Source organism: Camelina sativa, chromosome 2, assembly GCF_030686135.1.
Source record: "Camelina sativa cultivar CO46 ecotype springtype chromosome 2, ASM3068613v1".
Classification (NCBI taxonomy): Eukaryota; Viridiplantae; Streptophyta; class Magnoliopsida; order Brassicales; family Brassicaceae; genus Camelina; species Camelina sativa.
The window spans coordinates 30,954,958-30,966,486 of NC_141881.1; the positions used below are offsets into that span (position 1 = coordinate 30,954,958).

Sequence of the window (11,529 nt, forward strand, 5' to 3'; positions counted from 1 at the left end):
GCAACCGTAATTATATGTGTCCGTGAGAGAAGGTTCTTATATGCGGATGTGAGTAAATAAATGATCCGTTTGGAAAAAAAATCGTGACACCACACCATCAAAATAAATACATATTAATTAGGCCAGGAATATACGGGCCTTAGCCCGACCGACCCACATGTTATTTTCGAATACTAAAATAGTAAAATGGGCTTTATTTTTAAAGACTAAAGCCCAATATCTCGAGCAAGTAAAAGACGCGGCGTTGTAATTATTTATAGTACTAGAGACGAATTAATTACACCCTCAATGTTCCGCGGGAGTTCCAGTGTTAGTTAAGTAGTCGTCAGTCAGTACTGAAGATTTGTTCTGTTCTGTTCCGCTCCGTTCGGTTCGTACAATGTACATAAAAATGATTTAACATGAGAAGCGAGACACAACACATAAGTGGAGTGAGAGTGTCGTGTATAAAAAACAAAGTGAGAACAAAAAAAAAACCAGAAGAGCAGTTCAACAACCTTCTAAAGTTATGAGCCTTTAATTGAAAAACCACGAACATACATTATTGTCTTCTCTCATCCATTTTTTTCGATAAATTCAATGTATTTAGTCTTTGTTAATTACTTTTATTGTTAAGGAACGTACCAGTGTTTATATAAAATAAAGTTTTAGCGTGGATAATGTACTACTACTCTGATAGTGACTAAAAAAATGCATTTCTTTTGAAGTAAGAAAAATTAGGAGATGTTTTGGGAAAGCAAAATGTTGACTAAAAGTACAATTTACTCAGACAGAAGAGTCTTCACGGCGACTTGGAGTGTCTTCCGGCGATTGCATATTCCAAAGCAAAACAAAACAATTGAATGCTAATTAAGTAGAGAAGCCTCGAATTCCGATGAGCCGTACGTGAATGTGGTTCTAGTTTAGTGTCTTTCTTCCCAAATGGCCCCCTTCCATTTTAATTCTGAAGTTAATGTTTCAAGACGAATTTGTTACTGCCTTCTAGAAGATGGTTAAGGCCATGTTTATAGAGGGATCACCCATGTGATCTTGGGTCTTAAAAAATTGAAATTTAGTGAATAGTGTCCACAAGAGCAGATGAAATGATCTTAATTAAGATCTGTTCTCCTTGTGTTCTTGGGCTGATGTGTCCATTTTTTGGACGTTTTTTTTTTTCATTTCCATCGTTGTTTCATTTTTATTTTTCTTCTTCTCCCGGAAAAGTCGAGGAGGCAAAATCACGAGAGATTTTTTTTTTCCTCACCGTCGTCTTTATTCCACGAATCGGATTCTCCCCTCTTTCGTATACAAAAACCCTAGTTGTCGTCGTCGTCGTCTTCGTCGTGTCGGAACCCAGACTTTTTTCACAAACTGATTTAGTGAAGATGGAATCTAATGGATCAGTTTCGTCGACGGCCAACTTGGAGAAGTTTCTCTGTGAGCGATTGGTTGATCAGTCACAGTCAATCTCAGAGCGGTTCAGAGCTCTCTTCTCTCTTCGCAACTTGAAAGGAGCAGGACCTCGCAACGCTCTAATCCTCGGTTTGTTTTTCAATCTCTGCTTCTCAAAATCTTCTCTTTCTTGTTTTATTATTTCATTTGTACTAGAAAGTAAAAAAAAATTGATACTTTAAGAAGAACTTTGAGTTACTCTTTTAAGCTTAAAACTGAAGTTGTTAAGAAAAATCTTGAATTTGTCAAATGTAAAAACTTTGATTCTTTGAGTCTTTGCAATTTTATAGCTATCTGCTTGATGTATCTAGAACTACAAGTTTCCACATTTTCCTTTTAGTTAATGATTGATCAGGACAGAACTTCTTCAGTCTATGTGTACTGATATGGTTTTTGTTACTGTTTGTGATTGATTAGCTTTAGATTAGTTATGTATTCTTGAGTTTTTGTTCATCAGGATGTGGTTGCCATAATTTCGTTTTTGCGCTATCTGTCTCATTACTGATTGTTTCTCGCTTTCATATGTGACATTTAAAATTCTAAAGAGCAAGAGTGTGTTTATTTTTAGTTTCAGTAGGGTAAGATTTCTATCGATCATTGCGCTGGGATTAACTTGTCGTCTATCTTTTTTTTCATTCTCCTGCAGCATCTAGAGACTCATCTAATCTGTTAGCACATGAAGCTGCTTTTGCATTGGGACAGATGCAAGATGCTGAAGCAATTCCTGCTCTTGAGTCGGTTCTTAATGATATGTCCTTGCATCCCATAGTTCGACATGAGTTGAGTATACAATTTGATCCTTATGGTGGATTTTATCTCAGATGATCCTTGTTTCCTCTGTATTAGTATAAGCTCTTTTTGTGATCCTTACAAATTGCTGATTCGCTATTAATATAACAGGCAGCGGAAGCTCTTGGAGCCATTGGTTTAGCAGGTAATGTTGACATTTTAAAGAAAAGCTTGAGTTCGGATCCAGCTCAGGAAGTTCGAGAAACATGTGAATTAGCTCTCAAAAGGATTGAAGACTTGGGCAATGTTGATGCCGAGGACCAGTCAACCACAACAGAGAAATCACCTTTCATGTCTGTTGACCCTGCAGGCTACTGGTGATCCAAGTGGTTGATGATCCAGGCTACTGGTGATCCAAGTGATGAGTGGCTTCGATTTTCCCTTCAAATCTACAAAAAGGAGAGTTTTGGACAATAAGAAAGAAGATTTCAACCCGCTTTCTCCTTCCGAAGTCGTCACACATATGACATATCTATGTGCGGATGTCATGGAAAAAATATGTTTGTTCCTTCCAATGTTATTGTGAAGCTCTTCTGCTCTTGAATCTTGATATCAATTGGTTATGTGAGACTTATAGCCGCTAATTAATGGTTATGATGAATAATTACAACTTGTATATATTTCGGTAGTGCAATATAAGTAACATTTGTGTGAGAGGGGGAGAGAAGAAGCTAATAAAATTTGTTTTTTTTTAATTTTAATAAAAGTTTTAATTTTAATAAAAGTTTTAATTTTAATAAAAGATGTTATTTTATAAATTTTTATAATTGTAATTTGTTTAATAAGAATATTAATAAACATTATATTATTAAATAGTTTTAAACATTTTTAAATTTCTATAAGAATATTATATTATTAAATCTTAAGATCTTATACCTGTTCTCCCAATAACTAACTCTTTAACAAAAGTTCTTAAAACCTGATCTTACAATATTTTTACAATATTTCTCCTCTAAGACCACCCTCACCTGATCCCCTATAATGTTCTTACAATATTTTTACAATATTTCTCTTCCCTAATGTTCTTGAAACAAAAACAAATAAAACATCGAACATAAAACAAAATTTGTTGCGCCTGTTAAATTATTACTAAAGTTTAAGATTAGACATTAACTGCGCCTAACTAAAGACTAAAGAAAGAGTTGTTGTAATAAAGTCTACACATCAGTACCTAACATTCTCTGTTTGTAAATGCATCCACTTAAGAGACACTTACCATCCTCCTTCCTAGTCAAAGCTACTGTAACTGACTAACTGTTGTCCGATTAACCATCAACAACATAATAACTTCAGGCTTAATAAAATATTTTTCTCGATAATACAATATGTGTAAGTCATATAAGAACCTTTTCTGGTATGATTTCTTTACTGAAATGCTAGTTATAACCCTTTTATTCTTTGTACAATCTTGTAGTATATCTATCGAATTCGAAAGAGTAGTACTATTTTACGTTTGTATCTACAAGCAAATTTGCATTTTCAAAGAATATACCTTTAAAAAAATGCTTTTGCTTTCCAAAATACAAAAGAGTGAAACATCAAAGACTCTTGACGCTGGATTCATCAAACACATCAAAAGACACTGAAGTCAAGAATAATTATTTTGTTATGTAAAGGCATATCTAAGCTTAAACAACCAATAGAAGCTTACAAATGTATATAATCTAGTAGACTAGTACAATGCAACTATGATTATGAAAACTCACACACACACACACACAAAAGCAGCAGACGGTTATAATTAGTGGGAATTAAAAGGGTGAAACGTTACAATACGTTTTCTTATTATGATAACTTACGTGATACTACTCCATTTTCATGTTTTCGGGTTTTACTCCGCATTTCACTAATCAAACTCCTTCCCATTCAAAATTCTTGGATTGTCTGTAATTGTAAACCAAAAGAGATTTGGACATTTTAACCCACGCCTTTGCTTGCATTTCACTTTCTTCACACTCGCACCGTTCTAAAAATCTCTTAAACAAAGACAAAATTTTCAATTCCCAATATACAATAAAAACCCATTTTTGTATTAGACGTATGATGAGATGTTCTTTCTAAGATTTAGCCGATTTTACACCATACATTAATTAAATTATTAGGTTCATCCAATTCTACCCAACTAGAAAAAAGAAAGTAGATAATGTTGGGGTTTTCAAAGAGTGAACATTAAGTCACTAACAAAAGTTTTCTAGATTCCTTTCCAACTTATCTTTAAGACTCCACAAACACTTCAAGAAAAAAACTGTCACTCACACTAAACCTACTTTGGTACTTCCCATGTGAATCAAAAGCAACCAAAAACGAGCGAAAGTCTCATTGGAAAAAACCTGCAAATCTGTTCATCTTTATATAAACCATCTCTTTTAAACGTCACTTACCTTTTTTTTTCTTTCTTCTTTAATCACGATTCCTATGATCAATAACAACATTCCTTATTCACTTTCATCGTGTTTCATCATCATCTTCTCAACACGATGACCAATCCTACTACTCTCTCCTTGTTCCTCTCTCTACTTCTTCTTCTTCTTTCTTGTTTCCTCCAAGTTTCTTCCAACGGAGATGCTGAGATTCTAAACCGGGTTAAAAAGACCCGACTTCTTGACCCGGATGGAAATTTACAAGATTGGATCATAACCGGAGATAACCGTAATCCGTGTAACTGGACGGGAATCACATGCGACGACAACATCAGAAACGGTAGCACCGTCACTTCAATCGATCTCTCCGGCTATAATATCTTCGGTGGCTTTCCTTACGGGTTCTGTCGTATACGTACACTCATCAACATCAATCTTTCTCAAAACAATCTCAACGGTACGATCGATTCAGCTCCTCTCTCCCTCTGTTCCAAAATCCAGGTTCTGATCCTCAACGGTAACAACTTCTCCGGTAAATTACCTGAATTCTCGCCGGAGTTTCGTAATCTACGCGTTCTCGAATTGGAATCGAATCTCTTCACCGGAGAGATACCTCAAAGCTACGGGAGACTCATTTCTCTCCAAGTTCTGAACCTCAACGTCAACCCGCTCAGTGGAATCGTTCCTCCGTTTTTAGGTAATCTGACTGAGTTGACTCGTCTGGATCTCGCTTACATCAGTTTCGAGCCTAGTCCGATTCCATCCATCTTCGGGAACTTGACGAAGCTGAGTGAACTACGGTTAACTAACTCAAACCTCGTCGGAGAAATTCCCAATTCGATCATGAACCTGGCGTTGCTAGAGAATCTCGATTTAGCTATGAATGGTCTAACCGGAGAAATACCTGAGAGTATCGGAAGACTCAAATCGGTTAATCAAATTGAGTTATATGATAACCGGTTATCTGGAAAATTACCGGAGAGTATCGGGAATTTAACCGAATTGAGGAATCTCGATGTCTCTCAGAACAATCTAACCGGTGAATTGCCGGTTAAAGTCGCTGCTCTGCAACTTATCTCGTTCAATCTCAACGATAACTTCTTAACCGGAGGATTACCAGATGTCGTTGCTTTGAATCCTAATCTCGTCGAGTTCAAGATCTTCAACAACAGCTTCACCGGGACGTTACCTAAGAATCTCGGACGATTCTCCGGTATATCTGAATTCGATGTCTCCACGAATAAATTCTCCGGTGAGTTGCCGCCGTATCTCTGCTTTAGAAGAAAACTTGAACGTATCGTCACTTTCAACAATCAATTGAGCGGGAAAATTCCGGAATCTTACGGCGGTTGTGGTTCGCTTAATTATATCCGTATGGCGGATAACAAACTCTCCGGCGAAGTTCCGGTTAGGTTTTGGGAGCTTCCTCTAACTCGTCTCGAGCTAGCCAACAACAATCAATTACAAGGTTCGATTCCTCCTTCGATATCTAATGCTCGTCATCTATCTCAGCTTGAGATCTCCGGTAACAATTTTTCCGGTGAGATTCCCGCCAGTATCTGTGATCTCGGAGATCTCAGAGTCATCGATCTTAGCCGCAACCGTTTCTCAGGATCTCTTCCAAATTGCATCAACAAATTGAAGAATCTAGAGAGACTAGAGATGCAGGAGAACATGCTCGACGGCGAGATTCCGAGTTCGGTGAGTTCGTGCACCCGGTTAACCGAGTTGAATCTCTCGAATAACCGTTTACGCGGCAGAATACCACCGGAACTCGGTGATTTACCGGTTTTGAATTACTTGGATCTCTCCGATAACCAACTCACCGGTGAGATTCCATCGGAGTTGTTGAAGCTGAAGCTTAACCAATTCAACGTCTCCGTTAACAAACTCTACGGTAAGATCCCTTACGGGTTTCAGCAAGACGTTTTTCGATCCAGTTTATTGGGTAACCCGAATCTATGTGGACCGAATTTGGATCCGATTAGACCTTGCCGATCTAAACCGGAAACTCGGTACATCCTCGCGATCTCAATCCTCTGCATCGTTATACTAACCGGAGCTTTGGTTTGTCTATTCATTAAAACCAAACCGTTATTCAAGAGAAAACCGAAACCGGTGAATAAAGTAATTATTTTCCAGCGGGTCGGGTTCACGGAGGAAGACATATACCCGCAATTAACGGAAGAGAACATAATCGGGTCGGGCGGGTCGGGTTTGGTTTACAGAGTGAAACTCAAGTCAGGCCAAACGCTTGCGGTGAAGAAACTCTGGGGAGGACCGGGTCAGAAACCGGAATCGGAATCCGTATTCAGATCCGAAGTAGAGATACTGGGTCGGGTCAGACACGGAAACATCGTGAAGCTTCTTATGTGCTATAACGGCGAGGAGTTTCGGTTCTTGGTGTACGAGTTCATGGAAAACGGAAGCTTGGGTGACGTTTTGCATTCGGAGAAAGAATTGCATTCCGAGAAGAAAGAACATCGTGCCGTTTCTACACTTGACTGGACGACACGATTTTCGATAGTGGTGGGTGCTGCTCAAGGACTTGCTTATCTACATCATGACTCTGTTCCGCCGATTGTTCACCGTGACGTTAAAAGCAATAACATATTGTTGGACCATGAGATGAAGCCACGTGTTGCTGATTTCGGTTTAGCTAAACCGTTGAAGAGAAAAGACAATGATGGTGTCTCCGATGTTTCTACCATGTCTTGTGTTGCTGGAACCTACGGCTACATTGCTCCTGGTAACGATTCTATAAACTCTTTTATTACAAATACATGAATTATAAAATACCAAAGTATCCAAAACTGAACCGAATAACCAATATTTTTTAGTAACATTATTTGGAATTTGTATTGTTCTGTTTGTGGTTACAGAATATGGTTACACGTCAAAAGTGGATGAAAAGAGTGATGTCTATAGCTTCGGGGTGGTTTTGCTCGAATTGATTACCGGAAAAAGACCGAACGATTCGTGTTTTGGTGAGAATAAGGACATTGTCAAGTTTGCAATGGAAGCAGCTTTGTGTTCTTTTCCGTCACCAGAAGATGGAGCCATGAATCAAGATTCACCAACTGGAAATTATCGAGATATTGGCAAGCTGGTGGATCCAAAGATGAAACTTTCGATGAGAGAATATGAAGAGATAGAGAAAGTTCTCGACGTTGCGTTGCTTTGTACATCGTCGTTTCCGATTAATAGGCCGACCATGAGGAAAGTAGTAGAGTTGCTCAAAGAGAAGAAATCACTCGAGTGATGATGATAGGTGTCGTTTTTATTGTCTGATTTTAATCATAGGCTTTTTATTAATAGGCTTGTCTAATGTTACTTAAGTTTGGACTTTTAGAAAACTAATGAAAAACTTGTATGTTTCGTGCCTCAAAAGAATCTAATGACAGAGAACTTTATATATTACAAGGATACTTTAAAGCCGAACACACACAAATACAAAACGACCTTGTTATTTGTGTAACATGAACTGAGCATGTAATATAAGATTCACTGAAGTGGTAGTAGGAAATATTGTGTGTAAATAGTGGCTGATCCCCATTCTATTTTGATTGAGAGGTGTGTAGGGAGTCTTGAATTTCATAAATCTGTTAAGTTTCGGATGAGGTTGCTTGCACTAGATGTATGTAAGTAATCATGTTTTTTTATAGATTAGCATAGCTTCCGTATCAATGGCGTTGCTCCTCAATAAAATAAACTGTATGACTGTCTGTGTGTACATTGAAACGACAACGTTTTATAAGTAAATTTCAATATGGTGGTATAATACTAAGCCCAGCCCATTAATACTCGGTCCATGTTGTTGTTTGGTTGTACTTTTAATTAAAATTCATACAACGACGTTTTAATTACTAAACTGTTATAAGTTTTTTCGTAATCCAGCTCCTCTTCAAAGAAAGAAAAAGGAAAAAAGGAAAATAGGGGAAAATAAGAAAAAAAGGAAATTTGTGACTGCTGAAAACCACATAAGATGAAATCGTGACCGTCATAATATATTCCTATAAATAATATAAAGACTTAGATCAACTTTATTTATTAATGTATTTATCATCTCTCAGCTGTTTCTTCATCTTTTTCATTTTTTGTTTTTAATGACTGCTACGACGGAGTCAGTATGCGACTATGGTGAGTGGTGTGATATACTTTCCGAAACTTCTTTATTTGATTTTGTTTTCAAAACCGATCATCACATGATTTGTTTTCAATGCCGATCGTCTTCGTCTTCCTCTTCTACGGTTTTGGTATTTATATGTCTTTGATCAATTTCATGTCGCGATTTTTTACTTTTCGCTCTTTTTTTAATTAATCGGTCTCTAAATATGTAAGTTTTTTCTTCATCTTTGTCTTTTGCAGGTTTTTTGGAAGCAAATTTATGACCCGATCGATCATCATCGTTTGCTCCCTCCTAGGATTCGATATCTAAATCTTAATTTTAATTACTTTGTCCTTATCTTGTTCTTAATTTTAATTTTAGGAAAAAAGAAAAAGAAAATAGGAAAATATGAGAAAATAGAAAAAAAGGAAATTTGTGACAGTTGAAAACCACATAAGATATGACCGTCATAATATATTCCTATAAATAGTGTAAAGACCTAAGTCCACTCTATTTTTATCGTATTTATCATCTATCGCTTCTTCATCCTTTTCGTTTTTGTTCATAATGATGCTGATATACAAGGGCCTCGTTGATAAGAAAAAAGTATTGGGCCAAACTATAGGCCCATTATATATTAGCAGGCCTGTTTCTCATAGACTTGGTTACTTTCTCACCGTCTCCAGTTTAGGGTTTGAGAGACGACCACGTTTCCTCCGTGACGAAACCGCCAGTGACGCTATCGTCTTCACCTTTCGCTTCTTCTTCTCCACGAAGCAGTCGAAGAGAATCAATCCACTCAACCACCAGAGAAAAATTCGTAAGAACCGCGAGCCGAGGTTTAGAATCTATGGCGTCTAAGGCTATTACTTCCACAATCCGCCGAGCTCTATCCAAACCACACGGCGTTGTTTCCCGGCGTCACCACCTATCGACCGCCGCAGCTGCTACTACTACCGATTACGAGGATGAATCGATTATGATGAAAGGAGTTCGAATTTCAGGTAGGCCTCTTTATCTAGATATGCAAGCGACGACTCCGATTGATCCTAGGGTCTTCGATGCGATGAATGATTCTGGTATCAATGAGTACGGTAACCCTCACTCGCGTACGCATCTCTACGGTTGGGAAGCTGAGAACGCCGTCGAAGTCGCACGAATCCAGGTCGCGAAACTGATCGGAGCTTCACCCAAGGAGATCATTTTCATGTCCGGCGCAACGGAGGCGAACAACACCGCGGTTAAAGGAGTGATGCACTTTTACAAGGACACGAAGAAGCACGTTATAACTACTCAGACTGAGCACAAGTGTGTACTTGATTCTTGTAGGCATTTGCAGCAAGAAGGCTTTGAGGTAACTTACTTACCTGTGAAAACTGATGGATTAGTCGATTTAGAGATGTTGAGAGAAGCTATTAGGCCAGACACAGGGCTAGTTTCTATTATGGCTGTAAACAATGAGATTGGTGTGGTTCAGCCTATGGAGGAGATTGGTCAAATTTGTAAAGAGCATAACGTTCCGTTTCATACTGATGCTGCTCAAGCTATTGGGAAGATACCTGTTGATGTTAAGAAGTGGAATATTGGATTGATGTCAATGAGTGCTCACAAGATCTATGGACCAAAAGGTGTTGGTGCTTTGTTTGTGAGGAGGAGGCCGAGAATCAGGCTTGAGCCACTGATGAATGGTGGAGGTCAGGAGAGGGGTTTGCGTAGTGGTACTGCGGCTACGCAGCAAATCCTTGGGTTTGGAGCTGCTTGTGATTTGGCTATGAAGGAGATGGAGTATGATGAGAAGTGGATTAAAGGGTTGCAGGAGAGGTTGCTCAATGGGATTAGAGAGAAGCTTGATGGTGTTGTGGTGAATGGTTCAATGGAGAGTAGATATTCAGGGAATCTGAATTTGTCTTTTGCTTATGTTGAAGGAGAGAGTCTGTTGATGGGGTTGAAGGAAGTTGCAGTGTCTAGTGGAAGTGCTTGTACTAGTGCGAGTTTGGAGCCTTCGTATGTGTTGAGAGCTTTGGGTGTGGATGAGGACATGGCTCACACTTCGATTAGGTTTGGGATTGGTAGGTTTACCACCAAGGAAGAGATCGATAAAGCTGTCGAACTTACGGTTAAACAGGTTGTGAAGTTGAGGGAAATGAGCCCTCTTTATGAAATGGTTAAAGAAGGTATCGATATCAAGAACATTCAATGGTCTCAACACTGATTCCACAGTTTCCACTCAAACCGTGAGGGGAGGAAACTCCGGTCTGTGCTCAACCCGGTATGAGCCATGCTGAGATGCTAGTATGGACGATGATCTGGATCCTGAGTTCTTACTATGTTATGTTGGTAAGTTATCTATATTGCTTTCTAGAGAGATACCAAGTGATAGTTTCTTGTGTGGTTTTGTAATAAAGCAGAGCAGGAACACAACTTATTTTCTGGTTTGTGATCCTTTGTGGACTATTAAATTCTAGGTGTTCTGAACCTTAATAGCTTATTATTACCCGTACTAAGGTAATACACAAGTTTTTTTGTTTGTTTTTTTCTCTCGTTTCTGTAATTCTCGTTCAATATTACTATTTTCTGTTTTTTTCTCCTCACTCAAAATGATGAATGTTTTCACCTCTTCAATGTCGGCGAGTCACTAAGAAACAAAACATGAAATTAAGAGGACAGCAAATGTATTATTGAATGTTTTTAGTTTAAACATCACGACTATAGGGACCTATATACTATTAATGTTCTTACCTTGATGTTAAGTCGAAGTAGACCATTATTATAATTATCCCATGTGATTTGGTACACTCGACTCGAGTCGACCTTTGCTACAAAACTCAAATATGTGATCTG

General features: G+C 38.2%; 3 protein-coding genes across 3 annotated transcripts; all 3 read left to right on the top strand.

The window, feature by feature from the left end:
* Nucleotides 1–960: 960 nt before the first annotated feature.
* On the top strand, nt 961–2,926 carry LOC109124807 (deoxyhypusine hydroxylase). Its single transcript, XM_087475354.1, has 3 exons — nt 961–1,521; nt 2,078–2,215; nt 2,336–2,926. Exons 1-3 carry the CDS (start codon nt 1,083–1,085, stop codon nt 2,539–2,541), a joined length of 783 nt encoding a protein of 260 aa, XP_087331480.1. The 5' UTR covers nt 961–1,082; the 3' UTR covers nt 2,542–2,926.
* A 1,309-nt stretch (nt 2,927–4,235) lies between these two features.
* On the top strand, nt 4,236–7,970 carry LOC104744202 (LRR receptor-like serine/threonine-protein kinase HSL2). Its single transcript, XM_010465212.3, has 2 exons — nt 4,236–7,329; nt 7,463–7,970. The coding sequence occupies exons 1-2, from the start codon at nt 4,698–4,700 to the stop codon at nt 7,840–7,842; spliced, it is 3,012 nt and encodes a 1,003-aa protein (XP_010463514.2). The 5' UTR covers nt 4,236–4,697; the 3' UTR covers nt 7,843–7,970.
* Nucleotides 7,971–9,150: 1,180 nt separating this feature from the next.
* LOC104744205 (cysteine desulfurase, mitochondrial) lies at nt 9,151–11,279 on the top strand. Its single transcript, XM_010465213.3, has one exon. It carries the CDS (start codon nt 9,539–9,541, stop codon nt 10,898–10,900), a length of 1,362 nt encoding a protein of 453 aa, XP_010463515.2. The 5' UTR covers nt 9,151–9,538; the 3' UTR covers nt 10,901–11,279.
* Nucleotides 11,280–11,529: the final 250 nt, after the last annotated feature.